The 23,099-nt window shown below is 34.7% G+C and overlaps 3 protein-coding genes across 5 annotated transcripts; 1 reads left to right on the top strand and 2 right to left on the bottom strand.

Annotated features, from left to right (window-relative positions):
• Nucleotides 1–541: 541 nt before the first annotated feature.
• Nucleotides 542–7,319, bottom strand: LOC105953393 (homeobox-leucine zipper protein HDG11). 3 transcript variants are annotated; one of them, XM_012977052.2, is made up of 11 exons: nucleotides 6,996–7,319; nucleotides 4,249–4,397; nucleotides 3,962–4,079; nucleotides 3,680–3,871; nucleotides 3,090–3,476; nucleotides 2,893–2,985; nucleotides 2,578–2,787; nucleotides 2,201–2,384; nucleotides 1,836–2,104; nucleotides 1,552–1,641; nucleotides 542–1,049 (listed from the first exon to the last, which is right to left on the bottom strand). In XM_012977052.2, exons 2-11 carry the CDS (start codon nucleotides 4,359–4,361, stop codon nucleotides 669–671), a joined length of 2,037 nt encoding a protein of 678 aa, XP_012832506.1. In that variant the 5' UTR covers nucleotides 4,362–4,397; nucleotides 6,996–7,319; the 3' UTR covers nucleotides 542–668. The 3 variants fall into 3 exon arrangements, with proteins under 3 accessions (XP_012832506.1, XP_088681476.1, XP_088681477.1); XM_088825350.1 differs by having other exon boundaries at nucleotides 6,978–7,039; XM_088825351.1 differs by lacking the exon at nucleotides 6,996–7,319 and adding an exon at nucleotides 5,841–5,949.
• A 1,783-nt stretch (nucleotides 7,320–9,102) lies between these two features.
• Nucleotides 9,103–10,016, top strand: LOC148767077 (uncharacterized). The gene is made up of 2 exons (XM_088825945.1): nucleotides 9,103–9,162; nucleotides 9,378–10,016. Exons 1-2 carry the CDS (start codon nucleotides 9,103–9,105, stop codon nucleotides 10,014–10,016), a joined length of 699 nt encoding a protein of 232 aa, XP_088682071.1.
• Nucleotides 10,017–18,754: 8,738 nt separating this feature from the next.
• Nucleotides 18,755–19,889, bottom strand: LOC148767076 (uncharacterized). The gene has a single exon (XM_088825943.1). It carries the CDS (start codon nucleotides 19,887–19,889, stop codon nucleotides 18,867–18,869), a length of 1,023 nt encoding a protein of 340 aa, XP_088682069.1. The 3' UTR covers nucleotides 18,755–18,866.
• Between the last annotated feature and the right edge of the window lie 3,210 nt (nucleotides 19,890–23,099).

Below are 23,099 nucleotides of genomic sequence, written 5' to 3'. Positions count from 1 at the left end.
TAACATTTAATCAACTTATAAGCTGTTCAAAATCAGAAGTCTTTTGCAGCAACAAACAATTTTGTTCTATCCAGTAAAAAAACGGAGAAACTATTGCCAACGGAAAATCTTATCATAACTATCTCGATGCAAAGTATATCTCCCATTACCCAATGGAGCTTCGATCCGTGCCTCGTTCATACGTAAGAGCTCCACAAGTTCGTTCATGTCTGCGACATCTGTCTCGATAATGACGGATTTATCCATCTCGTGTGTCACGCTTGTTGACCAATGCAGTGATATATATTGTTGAACAGGTGTGCTTGTAAGGGCTATGTTCCAGCAAAAGGCAAAGTTGGATTTCCCATATAATTGGTGAACAAGTCGATCGCTCGTTCGTGCTGCAAAAAAAAAGTGTTACGATAACCGATATCAATAAATGTCCCAAATAAGCATCTCGTACTGATTGCGTGTTTCTTGAATATATGATTTTACTCGTGCAATTAAATAAACTCGATCGCAAGGAGTTGTAATAATTGTTAAATACGGAAAACGACAAAACTTTTCATGTGCAAAAAGAATTCGACTGTATATATGAATATTAGTAACTGATTTAAGTATAAAAATAAAACAAGCAAAACATAAAGTATGATTTAAGGAAAAAAAAATCAAGAAGATAAAATCCGAAATTAATCATAATAATCAAGCGCCTCTTTGATCTTTTTAATGCTGGAGCTGATTAGGGTATGCACGGTGGCGACCGACTCCATATTCAGTTGCGATGTCAATTGGCTGTGACAAATTAATATCTGGAAAGCAACTGTGAGAAGCGAGCCACCGCTACCGGTGTTGGAACTGGTTGACGCTCCGTTGGTGCCTCTGCTGCTAGCACGGCCATCGGTAGAGATCACAAAACCCGACGGCAGAATCGGTATTTTCATTGTGTCGTCCCCATTCACCACAGAGAGGAGAGCTTTTAAATCCATCGGGGCGTAGATTATTGCTGCCCCTAGTGAGTCGATGCTACTCTCTTGCAGCACCAACATCTTGTTTTCTTTGGGTACAAAAGGCTGCATATTTAAAAAAAAAAAAAAAAATTCAATGATATTAAAGTGAAGTTAAAAAGATAATAATTGTAATAACAAATTATTCAATAAACTTTATAGTGCTAATTGTGTGCTCGATAAATTGCGTCGTGTCTACACTAACAATGCACAATAGTTCCAGTTTCGGTAGTGCAAATGCAGTGGGATGACAATTTATGATAAATTAACGACTTTATTGTGCTAGTTGCGTGCTACATAAATTCTGTGTCGTATTTTAACTAATCGTGCACACGTAAATAAATATATTGATTCAAGTTTTAGTGCAAATTTATGATAAATTAACACTTAATCAAATTATACGCCATTCAAAATCAAATTACGAGTAAACGGACATAGCACCCCAGCTTTTATCAGGGCACTAATTAATTTTATTTTCATTCTATAGATCACATTGAGTCAGAAGCTTATGGTACATTTATCGGCCTTCAAATAATAAATTAATTAATTAAATAAATCGGTAACTAACCTGGATAATGGAAATACGATTTCCGGGACGTGTCCCGGTTGAGATATGTGCAACAGGAATTACAGGACTCCCATTGGATAAGACATCCCACTGCACATAAGATAAAAACACATTTTAGTTTTTCAATATTATTTCCAATCCATTAAGGCATCGTTTGGTTGCCAAGATAGGATTAGTCAGGACAAGATTACATAATCTTATAAGGTCCAATTATTTAATTAAAAGAAAAAAAAGTTGCAAATTGACAATCGAGACAAAAGTCGGTAACTTTTTTTGTTACGTACCTGAGCTCTTCTTTTCTCGTCTTGGAAGAAGTTAAAGAGATGCTCCTTCGAAAAGGGAAGCCAAAGCGAGGTAGCTGCGCTAACGATGAATCCATCAGGTTGATGAGGTCCGTCACTTTTTCGGAGAGCGACACAAACTCCGCTATATTGATATTCCGACGGATTCGGAAAATCGAGTTTATCCGACATGCACAATACTTCGAAAAAACTCTCCACCATTCTTTGGGAAAGATTCATTACGTTTCTCTTTCCTTCAAGTGACTCGATAACTGAATGACAAATGAAAGGAAATAGTAATTATCGGGTTTAACTACAATTTCCATTTATCGAAGTCGTCGGAATATAATAATATAATAATAATATACCTCCTTCGAGTTCGTTTGTAGGTGTGGCGATTAGCCCATTTGAGAATGCAAATCTCTCGCACATTCTTTGAAGAGTAGTAATCCATCGTTTGGCTCCATATGCTTGAGAACCACAAACGAAGTCTCTGTACAGACGATGAGTCGATAATTTGTCGTCCACTTGCACATGTTCAATCCATGTAACCTATTCAAGAAAATTGATATTCAGTATGTAGACAGCGTAAAAAGTATAGAGTTAATAGCATTCGGCACCCCGTATTATATCGAATTGCTAAAAAACACCCATGAGTTCTGCCTCGAAACTCTAAATCGACACATAATATGAGATAAAGATGCACTTAAAAAGAAACAAATGGGTTTTTATATAGAGAACTCACTGTTGATTTTCCATTTGAAATATCTTGAATAATACACCCTGAAGGAAACCTCCAAGAACGAGTGGGAACGGAATCTTGGAGCTGTGTTATGAAATTGTAGGACACGTCCACCAACACCCAAGTGCTCGAATTAATTTGGCGGGAATATCGAATGAAGAAAAATTCCCGGGGAGCAACAAGAGGCGACAAAATGTGAATTTTTTGATACATCTGCGCACCAAAATAAGTCAAAACATTCAATTTTTTATCCATTCAGATATCCCCAAAAAAACAATGATAATAATAATAATAATATGGATTTTTTGAGGTCCTTACCAAATGTAACAAACCACCAAATATTCCAGTATCGATCGCTTCAAGGGTCGTCGCTTTTGTGACGATAGTAGGAAAATTTTCCTTCCATTTGTTCTGCAAATTATTAGCAAATAAATTTTCACTTAGATTTAAAAAAAAAAATAAAAAAAAAAAAAAAAAAAACACACACACACAACTCCAATGTGTAGCATACATACCACATCAACAAGCGTTTCGATTAAATGTGTGGCAGACATTGCCACCTCGCCCGAATCTTTCGAAGACTCAAACCGAGCACTAGAAGTGTTGACCTGGTTTGACTTGGGGAAAATCATATCATAACTATCCCGACGTAAAGTATATCTCCCATGATCCGATGGAGCTTCGAACCACAGTGGCTCGTTCACACGTAACAGCTCAAGAAGTTCGTTCATTGCAGCGACAGCTGTCTCGATAATGACAGATTTATCCACATGCGTCACACTTGTTGACCAATGTTGTGACATATATTGTTGACCAGGTGCACTAGCACTGGGCTCCGTTCCAACGGAAGGCAGAATTAGATTTCCCATGTAATTGGTTAAGAAGTTGACCGCTCGTTCGTGCTGAAAGAAAAGGTTTACGAAAATCGATAATTAATAAATGTCCCAAATAAGTAATCTCGTAGTGATTACATGTTTCTTGAATATATGCTTCTACTCGTGCAATTAAATAAACTCGGACATAAGGAAAACGACGAAACTTTTCATGTGCAAAATATAAAGATCTCGATTATTTAGTATATAATATATCGATCGATCAATCACACCTCTTCTTTCAGACGTGCATTTTCGATTCTCAATCTCTGCAGATTTTCGCGTTTCTCTTCTTCACAAACGCCTGAGCTATTGCAAGAGGGACAAAAGGCGTTTTTCAGAGCCTCGTGCATCGAAAGGTTCTCGAAATGAATTCTTTCGTTCTCCGAGCGGAGGGAATTGCTGTCTGCTCTCTCGTTTTGAGCCTACAAAACATAATATAGAAACATGTAAATAAATCGTCGTAAAACGACCGTAGAAAAATATTTGCGTGCTCTGTATAAAGAATAAAGCACCTTTATCTGAGTTCTTTTATTTTGAAACCAGAACTTTATCTGCTTTTGGTCAAGGCCGAGTTCTCTGCTCAATTGTTGCCTCTGGTTCTTGTCCGGGTGCGGACATTCGTTATAGAAACTGCGTAAATATCATAAATCGGGAAACGGAAAAATATTATATAGAGAAATTCTATTTCAAGTGTCGTGTCTTTCGAATGTACAGAGAAATTTTCAGCCATGCAAATGAAGGTTTATGAAAAATCGAAATGTAAATGGAATAAAATTATTTAGACAGAAATTATTCGTACGCCTCGAGCTGCTGAATTTGTTCGGTAGTGTGACGGTGGTATTGCTTCTTGCCCTCTCGTGAGTTGCAGTTTTCTTCGTCGCCCGATCCATTTCCTCTGTTAGACAAATCCATCTCTTCGTATCAAACACAACAGCTCTTTTTTTATTCCTAACACCACAAAAAAAAAAAAAAAAAAAAAAAAAAAAAAAAAAATATTATCATTATATATATATATATATATATATATATATATATATATATATATATATATATATATATATATATATATATATATATATATATGTATATATTATTCCTTACACCACAAAAAAAAAACAAAAAAAAATATTATTCATTATATATATATATATATATATATATATATATATATATATATATATATATATATATATATATATATACAAAGACTTCATATAAAAACCGAAAAAACGGACTCACCTAAGTCGAAAAACTCTGGAAAACAAAGTATGAATAAAAAAAATATGTAAATAATTCTGCTATATGAGAATATGGTTATCTTGGACTCAATATATAGCTTGACCTAAACGAGGACTAACAAGCAAAAAAAGAATTCTATGACGATATTCGAAATAATTTCAGATACGAGATACTCTACTGAATGTGGACGGAATCTCAGGGTCAACAGAATCCTGCTGAGTAGAAAATATATACATCATAGAATACAATTTATGTCTTTATTTGAAATATCAAATGCAGATTCTAATGATTAAGTAATGATTAAGTAATTCGAAAGTTTCCTTTTATTCAATTAGCTTATATGGATTGTTAATGAATTTAGTAATTGATGGTTTGAATAACATTTATTCAGAATCTGACATTTCTTGATTCTGATTGTTCTTATCTGCAACGAGACTGAAGACCAATAGCTTAATCAACGCGAAAAGCAAAATATATATTTATCGCGTATTCGTTGTCATGAATTCAATATTACGGAGAAGACCTCGGTTTCCTAAAACGAACATTTATATACACTATTAATAATCACAGAGAAGATCTCAGTTTCCCTCAGTTTCATATTGCCGAGAGTGCTAATCGGTTATTCATCGACATTACGCACCTTGTAAACAAAGTTATTTCCTTTCCTTTTCTACTAGTTCATCGAGAAAAAATAAACATGCCTATATATATATATATATATATATATATATATATATATATATATATATATATATATATATATATATATATATATATATATATATATATATAATATATATGGCCTTCGACTTCCTAAAACATAAAGGTTGAATAAAAGTTACCAACAGCTGAATCATTTAACATCATGTTCCATCTAAATTGATACATTTATTTCCTCGATGCTCCATGCACGTAAATCGGGAACAAGTGCTTCCTTCTTTCTATTAAATAACAACTCAGTCCATTAAGTTTCAATTAAATATACTATTAGTTCCAAACATATTATGCTAGAGTACTTTACCTCGGAATATCTTTTCCGAGGTGTAAAAGATAATAACAAGATCTTATGCTATCATACTTCAATAATTGCAAGTTGGTAACTAAAATTATGAAAACAATGAATTTGAGCCATATTTTTTGACGACTTTATACCAGTCGAGTTGTCTGAACTTTCGATGATTAAGCCCTTCGTTTCATGCAAGGTCACAAAGAGTAGCATATATTCTCTGATTCTTGCATCTACCATGCACAAATCATACCTATATTTTTTAGCAAAATTTAATTACTAACTTACGGTGAAACATTGAAATCTAATCATATCCCACATAGAAAAATGTATCAATAAACATATTCCCAATCGCGAAACACTTCGACAAGCAACGAATAATTAATCGGGGTTTCAGCTGATGGAAATAGTTATATGCAAATATGAATCATGCAACAAGTAGTATTGCAGTAAAATTATCACTACCTAAGTAAAAAACACAAGCTAGTTTCTGAAAACATCTATTAATAGACATTTACGTACCTTGTGAACGAAGTTATTTTCTTTCTTTATTTTACAATTCATCAAGAAAAATCAACGTAGCTACGCATTCGACTTTCCTATAATGAACAAGCCGTATACATTATCTCCAACATGGCTTTAATTAACCATTAATTACACATCACGCTCCATCCTTTTGTAAATTGATACATATCTTTTTTTCCTCAAAGCTCCTTGCATGAAAATCGGGAATATACTTCATTTAAACTATCCCTTAGTCCATCCAATTTCGATTAAAACTAACAGTACGAAACACTATGAGTTCCAATATAGTATGCTGAAGTCTAATCGTAAGGTGAAAACGTAAAAACCTAATCCCGAGATATATATTAGTTTATCAAATTTATCAAAATTTCACTATTAACCTAATTAAGGTGAAATGTTGAAATCTAATCTCCTCCAACGCAGAAAAATGTATGCAATGTCCGTATCAATAAATTCTCGATGACGAAGCACTACGACACGTAATGAATAATCGATCGGGGTTTCGGTTGATGGAAGTAGTTTTATTCGAGCATCAATCATGTAACAAATAACTATTGCAGTAAAATCATCACTACCTACGGCACACACACACACACACAAAAAAAAAAAAAAAAAAAAAAAAAACTAACAATAGAACTTCAAAGTAGGTAGTGATGTAAAATCTTCACTTTTTCCCTTTTATTTTTCTTTCCCATCTCCGTTCTGGCAGCGTCTAATAGGCATTTCAAATTAGGAAGATAAATTGCAGAAGAGCTCGCAATGCCCAAAGGTACAACCTGTTGCAGCGCGATGTACAAACATCAAGCAGCATTTTTCCCTCTTTTTTCTTCTTCATCTTCACTTCTTCGCTTTTATTTTTCTTTCCCATCTCCCCCGCGGAGAAGAAACTGAAAAACACAAAAAAAAATTACCGCGACAATAGGGCAAGGGCTGCGCCACCGTTCTGGCGGCGTCCAATAGGCAGTTTTCACCACTGCGCCGCCAGTCAGCGGCTTCTTCTTCCTCCGGCTGCCTCATCTCCAACAGGTGAAAAATGGACGATTATAATTATGCTTTGTTCGACACGACAAAAAAACTTCGATCGTTTTGAGTAACATTCTAAAACTCTATTAACAATTAAATTTATTATTGTTTTTATTTTTTCCCTTTTTAAATTCCAATCCGGACCAAAACCCCATCCATATATTTGTCAAAATAAAAATATAGATAAACATCTATAAATTAATATAGTTAGAATTGATAAAATTCTATTAATTTAATGGAATTTTAAATACCGAACTAAAAATTTAATATGTCTTTTTACGGAATGAGGATTAGAAAAAAATATTATTTACGCGAGATTATTAATGTATCGAAGTTCTACTATAAAACAAAGTCATACGAGTCCAGTGAAGTAAGCAAATCAGGTCTCCATATCGAACTTCTGCTGTAAACCAGAATTAGAGCATCTCCAATGGAGAAGCAAATCGAGTCTTTAAATTCTGTTTTGGAGACTCGATAGATTTTTTTTTTCTTAGTAAAGACCCGATAAAATTTTAGAGTTTCTAAAAGCAAAATCTCACAATGAAGGATCTGATTATAAGTCTCTGAATCATGTTACGTAGTATTTTATATGGCAACGAATATATGCAAGATGGAAATTACTAAGTGCAAGACCTAAATATAAATAAACTTACTAAGATCAAGATTGGAAATTACAAATATAACCCCAATATTAATTTAGATATTATTAATTCAAATTAGGCTAATTGCTATTGCAAGATCAAAAAAAAACAAAAAAAAAATAGAATAAAAAAAAAGGAAAAAACGAGAGGGAACTCACTCCCCCAACAAAACCCCAACATCTTCTTCTTCACACTCACTTTACACACTTTTTTCCACAAAAAAATCTTCCATATTCTCTAAAACCCTCATCACACAAAACCCTCAAATCTTACTAAAACTTGAAAAGGACATTATGGATACAAAAGACATATATATGGAGGATTCTAAGGTCGAAGAACACAAAGTGGTAAGAAATATTGTACTTTGTGATCGTTTTTCTCGTTTTTCGCACCTCATTTCACGTACAAAAAATTCAACGTGTACAGGTCGAAATATGCTCCGAATATCGACACACTAGTGTCGAAAATTTCAACATAAATCGACAGTACTCTTTTACTGTCGATTTTTATTGAATTTTCCGACACTAGTGTGTCGATATTCGGAGCATATTTCGACACTGGTGTGTCGATTTTTCACTGTTACAATTGTGTAACCAAATTTCCGATTTTTCTTGCAGAGTTTTGTACCTAGCGCGTGTAGTGGACCTAATGCATGTAGGGAATTAGCTTTGGATTATTCACATGAATTTACCATCCATGAGGAGTTTGCAACAAGGGACAATTTAGTCACATGGGTGCGCGAAGTTGGTATGCGACTAGGAATGATAATGACGGTAAAGTGGGTATGCGACTAGGAATGACAATTTAGGACTCCCATTCCTAGAGATTGTGGGTATTACTTCTACGAATAAAACGTCCTAGAAAAGGGTTCAATTGCTTATGAAATTGCGGGAGATTACTCAGCCCGAGAGTAACTCTCTCATTGAGCCAATGCAAAAGGTTGTTACCAAATGTCGTCCCGGAAAAATATTGCGTATTGATAAATCAACCCGACGCAACCCATCCAAATTTGAGTACGAGCTTAATTCAAGCAAAGATAGTTGTTCCCCAAAGATAGTTTTTTTGAAGTTTTTATCTCATAGTTCATTTTTTGGTTTCTCATTTAGTAATACGTGATATTGGTTAAACATTGTAGATTATGACTCCTGAGAGTTGCACTCCTATTTCTGGTATCCAAAAGCAACGTGAATAGCTTATGCTGCAGCCGATCACTGTATCAATGGTAACCGACATCTTCAATCGAAGCACCGGTAAATCGACGGTGTTGGAAAAACTACCGGTAATATATAGTAAGGCGTAAAAATATATCAGTAGAATATCGACACCTCCGTGTCGAAAAAAACAACAATTCTCGACGAATTAGCGTCGAAATATGTCACATTTTTCGACATCAACATGTCAATATTTATCATATTTTTCAACATCAATATGTCGATATTTCACTGTAATTTTTTTTCCCATTCTATATTACTAATTTAACCTTCTTTTGTGCAGGTTCGAAAAAAAACTACCAATGATATATATATTAAACAAATACATCTGAAGTTCCGAAGATATGTTGGAGATATAAAAAATGTTGCGTCGAATGGTCATTGTGGATTTCGGGCGGTTGCATCAATGATGGGCTTTGGGGAAGATAATTGGAGTCTAGTACGAAGAGATTTGGTCGATGAGCTCATTATGAATGATGCTATCTACATGAATATCCAAAAAGTTCGAGATACGCTTGATGAATTGGAAGCGAAAATGAGGTGTTCGGTTACACCTGCCCCTTATGAAAATTGGATGTCGTTTCCGGATATGGGTCACTTTATTGCGTCTAAATATGACATTGTGCTCGTATTGATAACGCAGCTGCAGTGTCTTACATTTCTCCCACTCTCTAGTGACCCCGTGCCAGATGAGCAAAGACAAGAGCATGGGATAGCGCTTGTTGATGGAAATCATTTTGTGCATCTTGTTTTGAAGAAGAATTGTCCTCTGCCCCCTGTAGCAGATTATTGGAGGCGATACCACCACCCTAGAGCTAGTGCTTGGAAAACTATTGATATGGAGTCTAGAATTATTGCTTTTAAAGAGTTAGTTAATCGTAATTACGTATCACTACAAGAGACCATATGTATTGATATGTAGAATTGGTGCATTAAATATATTTTTGATGAAATATATATATATATATATATATATATATATATATATATATATATATATATATATATATATAATTTTTTTTTGATGAAATAATTAGTTAACTCGTCCATTATAATTTTTTATCCAAAACATCCAAAATCAATAAAAACATCCAAAATCAACAAAAATATCTAAAATCATCTAAAAATTAAAAACATCCAAAAAATAATCAAAATCATCCAACTATCTACTTCTTTCTAAGTTTATTCCTCTGAAATGTTAGTAACGGTAGTGGAGCGGTCGACGATGGTGGAGCAGTTTGGGGAATACGCGGTTCCACTGAAAAATTATAAATAAAATATTAATCATTTATATAGAATAAAAAAAAAAGTTTGCAAAAAAAAATCAGTTTACCAGTCTTTTTTCGACATCTCAATGTCGCTATTTGTACAAAAAGTCGACATAAGCTCTGTGCCGAAAATTGTAAAAAAAATCGACACAGCAATATCGAATTTTCTCTCAAAACACGACATTAGGTTTATGTCGAATTTTTGTACAAATATCGACATTGAGATGTTGAAAAAAGTTCCAATAATCAACAATTGTGTGTTGTCAAAATTAGATGAAAAAATCGACACCAATATGTCGAAATATTTCCAAAAAATCGACAAGTACAGGTCATTTTTTGTAAAACCGCAACTCCTTCAACAATAGTGTTAGAATCGAACCCTAAAATTATCAACTATGTTCTAAAATGACTTGTATTCATTATTCTAACAATAAAATTATGTTTATCACATTTTATTTCTCAAAAAAGTTAATTCAAAAAGTAATTTCCTTACTTGCTTTTCGTGATATTGTTGTGGCGGGGTTGGGACAACAACAGTTGCAGGTGGGAGGTTCTAGTGGTTGTCGACTGCAACGGCGACGTGGAAGGTGGTGGACTTCAACGACGACGGCGACGGCGACGGGGCGACGACGAAGGGCGACGGCGAGTGCTGCAATTGATTTTTTTTTTGTTTTCTTCCCTTCTTCCCTCCTCCTCGTTTTTCAATTCTCGTTTTTCAATTTGTTTTTTCTTTCTTTTTTTATTAATTTTTCTTTTTTTAAATTGGTCTTGCAAAAGTAAATTAATAAAATAATTTTTATTTTGTTTGTATTTTATTAAGGTTATTATAGTCTTTTTATACTTAATTTGATAAAAAAAATTAATTTGGTCTTGCCCTAAGTAAATTTGTGATTCCAAATAGTCGCTGCCATTTTATATAGCCTTTAGATTATGGCTCAAGTTTTACTCATATACAATGTTGTAGAAAATTAAATTTTTTTGAACAACCTTAATTATTTATATATATATATCGATCCAAAAAAATATTTTTTTTAAGAGATATGAAATGTTGAACTACAACCATTAGATATGGTTTCAATTAAAATATTAGTAGCCCCCATGGGTGTAGCTCAACTGGTTCCGGAGGTATCAAGTTGGTGCAAGGTCCTAGGATCGAATCCTGGCAGCCCCAATATGGGAATTTCAACTCCAATGAGGGTTGGTTCCTTGTGGGCACAAGGTCCGGATCCGCTACCTTAACGAGCCGTTTAGTTACCAGGGCCAAGGCCCTGGGGGCGAGGAATTTCGCCTTTTGGTGCAATTATCCCTCCTGCCCTCAATTCATTTTTCTCCATGTTCTTCGCTATAAAACTTTTCAAGTATTGACAGCCAACTCAACCTTCTACATATGGAGATCAGAAAAATAAGAGACCGTCGAAGCAGGAAGTTGGCCGAAGTGGTGAGGCCTGGGAGTGGTGGAAATACGCCTGGAAACTTCAAATTCCCCCAAAAATAAAAATCTTTCTCTGGCATTTCTGTTCAGATATATTGCCCACGAACGAGAATCTTTATCGTCGTAAAATATCTTTTTCTCCACAGTGCATGAGATGTAGAGTTGGGGTTGAATCAGCATTACATGTTCTCCAATCTTTCCAATCTTGTCGAGCTGTGGGCGATATTTGGATATGCCCGCCATTTGATCAACTAAAAGTGCATTCAATCCAATCTTATTTGCAATTATTTGAGCTTCTAGTAACCAACCTCGACTAGGATTCGCTAAACTTGGCCACTACGATTATGTGGAAGTGTTAGGACCAACAAAACAAGGAAATGGACGGGGAGAACAGTCTACAAGCGGTCACAGTTTTGGGTTAGTGTAGAGACTACCTCAAGGAGCATTCAGAACATCAACTGTGTTCGTCTGTCACACAACCTCAACGACTCCCTATGAAGTGGAAGCCACCGGACTATGGAGTGATCAAAATTAATGTGGATGCAAGCTTTCCGCAAGGTGAGACATATTATGCTACTTCACTTGTCGCTCACAATTCTAGGGGCGAATGCGTGTTTTGAATGGTTCACAAGTTCGTCGGATGGCCTACGGTGGTAGATGGAGAAGCCCATGCTATTCTCAGGGCATTAATCACAACACAAGAAAAGGAGTGGCCGAACATTATTGTGGAAGGGGACAATTTACAGGTGATAACAGCGCTTTGGGACAAGAATCATTCGGTTCTTCCCGTATGGGCCATTCATTGAACAAAGTCTGTCTTTATCTAGAGTCTTTGTATCTTGTACGTTTGATTTTATTCGACGATCTGGTAATAAATTGATTCATATGTTTGTGTCGAGCTATGGTCATTCTTGTAGCGAGGGAGCAACCCTACCTTCGGACTTGGCGGATATTGCCCAATAATATTGATCGATTATTCTCTAAAAAACTCAACCTTCTACTTCTAATTTCTTCAATTCTCATTCACTACACCTAAATCCAATCAAATTCCCTTAAATTTCTACAATCATTGAAAAGAAAAGAAAGAAAATAAAACTCACAATCTGAAAATTTAGAAGTGGTGAAGAAGATCAAGAACAATTAGAGTTATTTATGTTTTTTTTTCATTTTTTTCTTACCGTTGAAAACCAACAGTCATATTTGCAAATCATTCAAATTTTAATTTTTATTTATAAAAAAAAAGTCGGAAATCAGAAGTTTAATCAAAATTATAAGCTTAACATTTAATTAAATTATATATATTGCCGATGGAAACTATTTTATCATAACTATCTCGATGCAAAGTATATCTCCCGTTGCGCAATGGAGCTTCGATCCACAGTGTCTCGTTCATACGTAAGAGCTCCACAAATTCGTTCATGGCTGCAACAGCTGTCTCGATAGTGACGGATTTATCCAGCTCGTGTGTCGCACTTGTTGACCAATGTTGTGATAGTGAATTGCATGTTTCTTGAATATATATGCTTTTACTCGTGCAACTAAATAAACTGGATCATAAGGAGTTGCTTATTCAATAAAATTCCTGATAATTACGAAACGAAGAGAGTACGAATTCAAGCTAAATGCATTTCAGACCATTGAACAGTAAGTTCTAAATAAATATATAAATGAATATTAGTAACTGTTTTAACGGTATAAAAATGAAAAAAAACAAAACAAAAAGTAAGATTTAATGAAAAAAAATAAAAATAAAATTCGAGAAGATAAAAAATCCGAATTTAATCACGATAATCAAGCGCCGCCTTGATCTTTTTAACGGTGGAGCTGATTAGGGTATGCACGGTGGCGACGGACTCCATATTCAGTTGCGGTGCCAATTGGTTGTGACAAATTAATATCTGGAAAGCAACTGTGAGAAGCGAGCCACCGCTACTGGTGTTAGAACTGGTCGAAGCTCCGTTGGTGCCTCTTCTAGCACGGCCATTGGTAGAGATCACAAAACCCGACGGCAGAATCGATATTTTTGTTGCGTCGTCCCCATTCACCGCAGAGAGGAGCGCTTTTAAATCCATCGGGGCGTAGATTATTGCTGCCCCTAGTGAGTCGATGCTACTCTCTTGCAGCACCACCATCTTGTTTTCTTTGGGTACAAAAGGCTGCAGATTTAAAATAAATAAAAAATTAGTTCAATGATATTAAATTAAAGTTAAAAAGATAATAACAAATTGTTAAGTAAACTTTATTGTGCTAATTGTGTGTTTGATAAATTGCGTCGTGTCTACACTGAAAATGCACAATAGTTCCAGTTTTGGTATTGCAAATGCAGTGCGACGACAATTTATGATGAATTCTGCACCGTATTTGATCTAATAGTGCACACGTAAATATTTATTTCAATTCCGTTTTAGTGCAAATGTAGGTGGATATCAATTTATGATAAATTAACAATTAATCAAACTACGCTGTTCGAAATCAATTCACGAGTAAACGAACTATAACACCCCAGCATTTATCAAGGCACTAATTAATTTTATTTTCATACTATCGATCACATTGACTGAGAAGCTTATGGTACATTTATCGGCCTTCAAATAATAAATAAATAAATTAAATAAATCGGTAACTAACCTGGATAATGGAAATACGATTTCCGGGACGTGTCCCGGTTGAGATATGTGCAACAGGAATTACAGGATTCCCATTGGATAAGACATCCCACTGCAAATAAGATATAAATACATTTTAGTTTTTCTATCTCATTTCCAATTATTTAATGGCTGTGAATGAGTTCCAAGGTCCTGCTAGTTCCTGCATGATCTGTGTTCTTGTGAGATGTCCGTACTTGTTTTCCCAGAGGACAGTCACCACATGACTCAGGTGTGTCAGTCTTCAGTTGTGGTACCCCTTTCACGCAACCTGTATTAACGAGACGGATTAGATCATGAAAATTTAAATGACCTAGTTTTCGATGCCAGAGATCAGTGAGATCAGAAGAAGTGTGATGACATTGATCCGATTTGTCAATCTGATCAATTTTGTAGCAATTGTCTGACGACCTGTATCCGGTTAGAACACAATTTTTGTTTTCATCAAATCCCTCACACTTACGCTTTGTGAACAATACAGAGTCGTATAGATCACACAACTGACTTACACTCAGAAGATTTGATTTCAAACCTTCCACATATAGAACATTGTTCAAGTTTGGCAATCCTCCAACATTCAAGTCTCCTTTTCCCTTTACATAAGCCTTATTTCCATCTCCAAAAGTAACCTGTCCACTAGACATGTTATGCAGATTTGATAAGAAATTCCTTTCACCTGTCATGTGTTTGGAGCATCCACTGTCAAAATACCAAGAGTTAGTAGCACATGCATTTAAAGATAAAATAGCTGACCAGCAGTTAGTACTATCATTTGTCATCCTTTGTTTATAAGAGTTGTTACTTTGAGAGTAAGTAACCCACGCAGCGGATTTGGATGTCTGATATGCTAACTGTTTATTTATCAATTTCCATCTTTTAAAGCATTTAGGCCTGACATGCCCTAATTTGTGACAGAAGTGACAGATAGGAATATACTTAGTAGGAAAGGTTTGGTTGTTCACACAAGAAGATGTGGAATTGACAAATCAGATTTTCTGTTTTGACCCTGTGTTAGCATTAGATTGTCCATCACTATACCCTAATCCAACTCTTTTGGAATTGGAAGGATGAGCATTTATGATTTCATCTAATCTATTTGAGGGAAGAAATGCAGTGCGATTTAACTTACTGACAGAAGCCTCAAACATTGTGCTAACAGGCGGTGAAACATCTTGGTAATCATCAGCATGCACTTTTGGAAAAAGATTTTTCCTCATTCTTTTTGCTCTTTCACCATCGTAGTCCTGCCAATATTTCAACAAATCTTTGAGATTGTCGATGTCTCTTTGTGCAAAGTCCTGTTCCACTTCAAAGACTTCAATCTCCATCTCAAGTTCATCAATCCTGTCATTCAGTTTTGTGATAACTCCTTTGTTTTCTTCCTCTTGTTCTATGATTCTTTCTTTCAGGAGTTTATTTTCATTACTAACTTCATGACATTGCTTCAGGAGGTCATCCAATTGTTTTTGAAATTGTTGGATGGACTCTTCACCTTCATCTTCTGATTCGTCACTCCCTGTGGACAGAAAGGGCATATTTAGATTTTCGTAATTTTCATTTTCCTGTGTGACATACCTGAGATGTGGCGGTTCTGTGCACGTGATGTCCTCAAGTGTGGCATCTGTGATTCTGCAAGTTCCACATAAATCATTGTTTGTATCATCGTCACTAGCTTCACTTTCATCATCAGACTCTGAGGTGTCATCACTCCAAGTTGTGGCAAGTGATTTTCCTTGTTTTTTCAGAGTGTTAGCACATTCTGCTTGGATATGACCATAACCATGACATTCTCTACATCGAATTCCCTTCTTGACTTCTGGCTTATCTGTAGAGATCCTGGGTTTTCTCTCAGAGATTGTAGGATGTCCATTTCTCTTGATGAATCTCCCGAAATTTTTTGCTATTAAGGACATGGATTTTGTGAGCTTGACTTCAAGTGCTGACATAGGAACAGTAGGCACAGATGTTGTGGTGTCCGATACAGTTTGCAGAGCGATTTTCCTTTCCTTGTCCATTCTGCTGATGTTCAACTTGTTTTCAAAAGTTTGTAGATTTCCAATCAGATCCTCAAGTCGCAATGAGTCCACATCACTTGCTTCCTCTATGGCAGTGATCTTGTACGCGAATCTGTCTGGCATAGATCTGAGCACTTTTCGTACAAGTTTAACTTCAAGATAAGTTTCACCGAGGCCATGAGCTTCGTTTGATATGTCACATAATTTGGAGTTAAATTCGCTCACGGTCTCATTTTCTTCCATGCGAAGATCTTCATACCGGGTGGCAAGCATTTGAAGTTTGGATAGTCTGACTGAAGCAGTTCCCTCGTACGCTGTTTGGAGTTTCTCCCATGCTTCTTTAGCACACTCACACGCAGAGATTATCTTGAATTGATTGATATCAATTCCATTGAATATAGCATTCAAGGCCTTGGAATTCATGTTTGCTGCAATTTGTTCGGCTTTGCTCCAGTCTTTCTCATGCTTCTCAGTTTCAATCCCTTTCTCATCTGTGGCAACGGGTCGCTTCCATCCAATTAACACCGTTCGCCATGCATCTTCGTCCATTGATTTTATGAACATCTTCATCTTAGTCTTCCAATAGGAGTAGTTGGTTCCCGTGAGTAGTGGTGGGCGAGTCGTGGAACCTCCTTCCATATGAGAACTCATAGTACCTACGAATAATAAATGGCAAATAAATCAAATTCCCAAAATCACACACTATGTATATCTAGTGAGAGGCTCTGATACCAATTGTTGATTTATATGCCTATAGAAATCAGTTGACCTAAGTTGTAACAGTTAAGTTGTGGAAACAGTATTTAGTTACAACTGTAAATCTTGTGTTGGCACAGTTATACTCTACTTAAAGTAAATAAACAGAACACAAGAATTAATGTGGTTCAGACACAATTGTGCCCTACATCCACGTGGACCTGCAAACACGATTTCACTAGTTCAGATTTACAGTGTACATTAATAGGACTTATTAAAAACACTAAAGACTCCCTCTTTATGTAATATGCCGTTCTTGTACACAACTCGAACTCCGTGTTTCTTCCAACAGCAGCTCCACACCGCGTGCCTAGAACTCCTTTCTGGCCTGAACTCCCTTCAGTGACGCGGTTGATCTCCCAAGAGATCTATACAGCCAATCTGTATATGTTGACACATCCAACGATGGCACAGTTCTGTTCAGCAGAACGTTTCAGCGATTCTTCAAAGCAACGGAGTGATTTTTCTCCCAACAAAAAGTGTCACGGTCTTTGTGAGGTGAGGAGCCTTATATAGGCGTGAGATCGGCCTCAAAAGACCTGTCTTCCAAAGGAATCGAATAACTAGGAAACAAAATCCTAGTCAATATCTAGTTCTAATCTAGATAGCTATAAAAGATTCCTAACAAGAGTAAAGTACAAGGAAATAAATCTAAGTCCTAAAGTATTACAAAGGTAGGACTCTAAATTTCCAAAATAAACATGGGAACAAATCTTTAGCCAATCTTTACTTCCCAAGTAAGGCGGATTTCTTCCTTCGTGGAAATCTGGCGCCAACAAATAAGTCCCAAATAAGCAATCTCGTAGTGATTGCATGTTTCTTGAATATATGCTTTTACTCGTGCAATTAAATAAACTCGGACATAAGGTGTTGCTATACTTGCTAAATACGGAAAATGACGAAACTTTTCATTTGCAAAAATAAAGATCATGATTGTTTAGTATTTAATATATCGATCAATCTCACCTCTTCTTTCAGACGTGCATTTTCGATTCTCAATCTCTGTAGATTTTGGCGTTTCTCTTCTTCACAAACGCCTGAGCTATTGCAAGAGGGACAAAAGGCGTTTTTCAGAGCCTCGTGCATCGAAAGGTTATGGTTGTCTTGGACTCAATATATAGCTTGACCTGAACGAGAGGTAACAAGCAAAAAAAGAATTCTATGACGATATTCGAAATAATTTCAGACACGAGATACCCTACTGAATGTGGACGGAATCTGAGGGTCAACAGAATCCTGCTGAATAGAAAATATATACATGATAGAATATAATTTATGTCTTTATTTGACATATCAAATGCAGCAGGGCCGGGCCTGACCTTTTTAATGCCCGGGCCGAAAAAGATAAATTGTGCCCTCGATTTTATTTTTCTATAAATCCTTTTATAAAATAATGATAAATTATAAAAAAAGAAATTTAAATATCAACAAAATGCTGTTTAAAAATATTCAACAATAGAAAAAACCCACATATTAAAAAGAAATTGTCATAACATTTCAATTTTAACACAACACAATGAGATAAAAAAATGTTTGAACTCCCATCCCAGCAAAAAAATGTTTTTTCTCCCAATCTTCCATCATCAGCTTTCAAAGAAATTATCACCTCATGTTATAGCTAAACACCTGCATATCAAACAAAATAAGTGAAATAATTCATTGAAAATGTTTTCGAGTTGCACTTTTAGAGGCAAAGTCATCAATGATATCGTCGTACTCAATATTTTCCAACATATCTTTTTCAATAGTTAAAAGTGCTAACCCATTCAACCTTTCTTGAGACATTGTGGTCCGTAAATAATTTTTTAACAATTTTAATTTTGAAAAGCTTCTCTCTGCTGATGCCACAGTGACGGGTATTGTCAACAAAATTCTATAAGCAATCATCGCATTTGGAAACATATCAATTGTTTTTACAAACTCTAAAATTTGAAAAGATGTCCATGGCTTATTTGCATCACATGCTTCATTCGGTAACATCACTTGCAACACCTCTAGTTCAGAGCATAAATATTTTGCATCAATATCAGAACTCTCGCCATGTCTTAAAGCATTTTCAAGATTCACACAAGAACTCATCAACTCATTACCATCCAATGAAATCAACTTTGCAACATCAAATAAAAAACCAAATATTGATTCAAAACACTGCATTTGTTCAAACCTGCTTCTCAATTGACCAATAGCAATATCCACTACTAGAAGAAAATAATCAATTCTAAAAGATTCTTCCGCAGATTGATTTTCCCTTTCGGTATTAGAAATCTCATCAAAATGTCTCTTTCTAGCAATTCTACGTTTCTCGAAAAAAATTGGTTCAATTTCCATTTGAGATGCTATTTTTTTAGCGTCAATCATAGCAGAAGAAAATCCATTTTCTCTATACATTTCAAAAAAAGAAACAAGCCCAGTTAATTGTTTTATAGCAATATCAAGACGCATATCCTCGGATTGTAACTTTTTGCTAACTAAATTAATTTTATGCAATATATCATGCCAAATAACCAAGCTCAAAATAAACTCAAAACTTGAAAGTTCACCGGAGGCCAAAGTGTAAGCATCCCTACTTAATTTCGCATCTTCACTAATTTCTGCTAATTTAAATAAAACTTCTCTTATTTGGGAGACTTGGGACAATATTGCCTTAACAGATACAATATGACTTTCCCATCTTGTCATGGACAATGATTTCAAAGTTAATTTATCAATATAATCAAGCAAAACATTCCATCTATTTGTTGAATTAGCAAACACATTATATATACATTGACATGCTCCAAAAAATGATTTTGCTCGAGTACAAGAATTTGCCATATCACAAATAGGGGTGTAAACGAGCCGAGCCGACTCGTGAGCTTGAAGAGCCGGCTCGTAAAAAGCTCGAACTCGGACTCGAGATTTTCGAGCTCGAGCTCGAGCCGGTTTTCAGTTGTTCATGAGCTCGCGAGCCGGATTTATTATTATTTTTTTATTATTATTTTTTATTTTTTATATGTTATTTTTATTTAAATAATGTAAAATATTATAAAAATAAATACAAATATTAAAAATATATATAATTACAATTTAGTTTTTATTTTTTATTTTTTTAATTAATTTTTAATAATAAAATAATAATTAAAAAAATATTTAAAAAAATAAAAAAAAAATAAAGACAATGGGCTCGAGCTCGAGCTCGACAAAATTGACACGAGCTCGAGCTCGAGCCAAAAAAAGAGGAGCTCGCGAGCTCGAGCTCGAGCTCGAGCTCAACAAAATAAACTCGAGCTCGAGCTCGAGCCAGCCAAAAGAGGCGAGCTCGGCTCGAGCTCGGCTCGTTTACACTCCTTATCACAAATAACTAAATTAAGACAATGAGAACCACATGGCATGTAAAATGCTCTAGGATTAATATCAAGCAATCTTCTTTACACACCTTGATTTTTACCTTTCATATTAGATCCATTATCGTACCCTTGCCCCCTCACATTATCAATATCAAGTCCTAAAGATTGTAAGACAACTTGTAATTCATTAAAAAGTCCTAATCCCGTTGTATCGTCAACATTTAAAAATTCTTGAAAGTACTCTTCTATTTTAATTGGAGAAGATGAGACAACTACACATCTCAATATCAGAGTCATTTGTTCTTTATGACTTGCATCTGGTGTACAATCAAGAATCACTGAAAAATACTTTGCTTCTTTGATCTTTCTAATTATTGCAGTTTTTACCTTAGAAGATAAGATAGATATCAGCTCATCTTGAATTTTATGACTGAGATAGTGATAATGTATCTTTTTATTACGAATTAGGCGAAAATGCTCTTGCATTATTGGATCAAAATCCGCAATCATTTCAAGCATGCCAAAAAAATTACCATTACTATCTTCATAATTTTTTTCATGTGTACCACGAAATGCCAAATTGTGTAGCAAGACATTTAACAACGGCAATTATTCTCAACATTACATGTTTCCAATGTTTTGTGTCTTTTCTAATCTGTTCTTGCAAATCTTTATCAATTGTCTTATTTTTATTTAATCGCATTTCTAATTCAACACAAGCTCTCAAATTAGTAAGGTGTTCAACACTATGTTCATGTTGTTTCAACTTATCACCCAAATGTTTCCAATCGTTAACCCCCTCGCTTGCTAAATTACTTCTAGTGTGCATTACTTTGAACAACTTGCAACAAAAACAAAATACTTTATCTAACTCCTTTGAGTAAACCAACCATTTTCTATCCCGAGTTTCACCGTTTGGTAGCATCTGCACATAATATGTATATGAAAAATGTCTAGATTCTTTATCCAAAGGAAACTTGAGATCGTATTCTTTTTTGGGACCCTTTTCAACAAGTAAATCTTTCATTTTTGTATCCAAACCATCCCAAACTCTTGGGTCAAAAATGTCTAACACATAGCTTGTTTTCAAATGGTCATTTTCATTCCCATCATTCTCATCAATATGTTTATTTTCTTCATTTTCATTCACATGATTCTCATTTTCTACTAATTCCGCATTCACAACATTCTCATTTTCAACAAATTCAGCATTCACAACATTTTCATTTTCTACAAATTCAACATTTATGGCATCTTCATTATTTAATAATTCTTCATTTGCATCAAAATTATTTTGTTGACCACAAACTAAATTTGCAGGACCAAAATATCTGTTCAAAGAATACTCTAAACTTTTGGCAATCTTTTCTTGTTTTTTTTTTCTTTGCTTTTTTCGAGCTCCAGATAATTGTTTCATGCTTATAGAAGTAAATTAAACAGTACAACCCAATCAAAAGAAGCATACATAAAAAAGAAGCACACAGAAAGAAAGATGAAAAAAAAGACACCACCAAAAAAATATTAATAAAAAAATAAAAGAACAATAAAACCTGATGTACGCAGCCTTCTTGTATTTAACCAGTAAATTGTGATAGAGTCAACTTCTTACACTTTCAATTGTTGAATATGTTAATATGCAAAATACAACAAATAATCAAAAATACATAAATGATATTAAGAATAAAAGTAAATATAAATTAAGTAGTGTATTTTATTAATAAAAACAGTGAGGGTATTGGTTACCTTTCCCCATTGATGAAATCACAATTTACGCAAGCTTTAGAATTGAGCACTTTGAACACACAGAATAATCTCCATGGGTTTGAAAACAAATAATATAAAATCAATATTACAGTCACCCAATTTCAAAGATTTCGATTTTGAGAAAGATGTGGAAAACTCGAGAATGGCTTGGAACGGGAGAAAATCAGAGAAGATGGAGAAATGTTTAGTTAAAACGACTAAAAATAAGTGAGTAAAAATTGAAATTGAGTTCATTTAAATTGACAGATGGGTGCAAAAATATCGGTAATTTAAAAGATGCACGTTGGAATTGAACAAAATTAAAGAGATTTATGGAGATATTTATGGATTTAGTTGGAGAGATTTATGGGCAGAAGATTAAGAGTTATACTGTATGTTTGGGGTTGCAACCGTTTAATGTGGTTGAGAAGTTTAGGGAAAAAATATAAATAAATATAAATATTTATACGTATATATAAATATATATATATATATATATATATATATATATATATATATATATATATATATATATATATATATATATATAGGAAAACTACATAAAAATTTGGGCCCCCTAGCACTAATGGGCCCTGGGCGGTTGCCCAGTTTGCACCGGCCTAGGGCCGGCCCTGAAATGCAGATTCTAATGATTATGAATGTATAGCAGTAATTCAAAAGTTTCCTTTTATTGCATTAGCTTATATGGATTGTTAATGAATTTAGTAATTGATGGTTTGAACTTTGAATAACATGTGGTATGAAATTAGAAATTAGGTATATAATTCCCTTATGGTTTTGACATTTTGCAGATGACCTT

The sequence above is a fragment of the Erythranthe guttata genome, chromosome 11 (genome assembly GCF_056151865.1).
Source record: "Erythranthe guttata isolate IM_541 chromosome 11, IM_541, whole genome shotgun sequence".
NCBI classification, from domain to species: Eukaryota; Viridiplantae; Streptophyta; class Magnoliopsida; order Lamiales; family Phrymaceae; genus Erythranthe; species Erythranthe guttata.
This window is presented reverse-complemented; position numbering and strand designations above follow the sequence as displayed.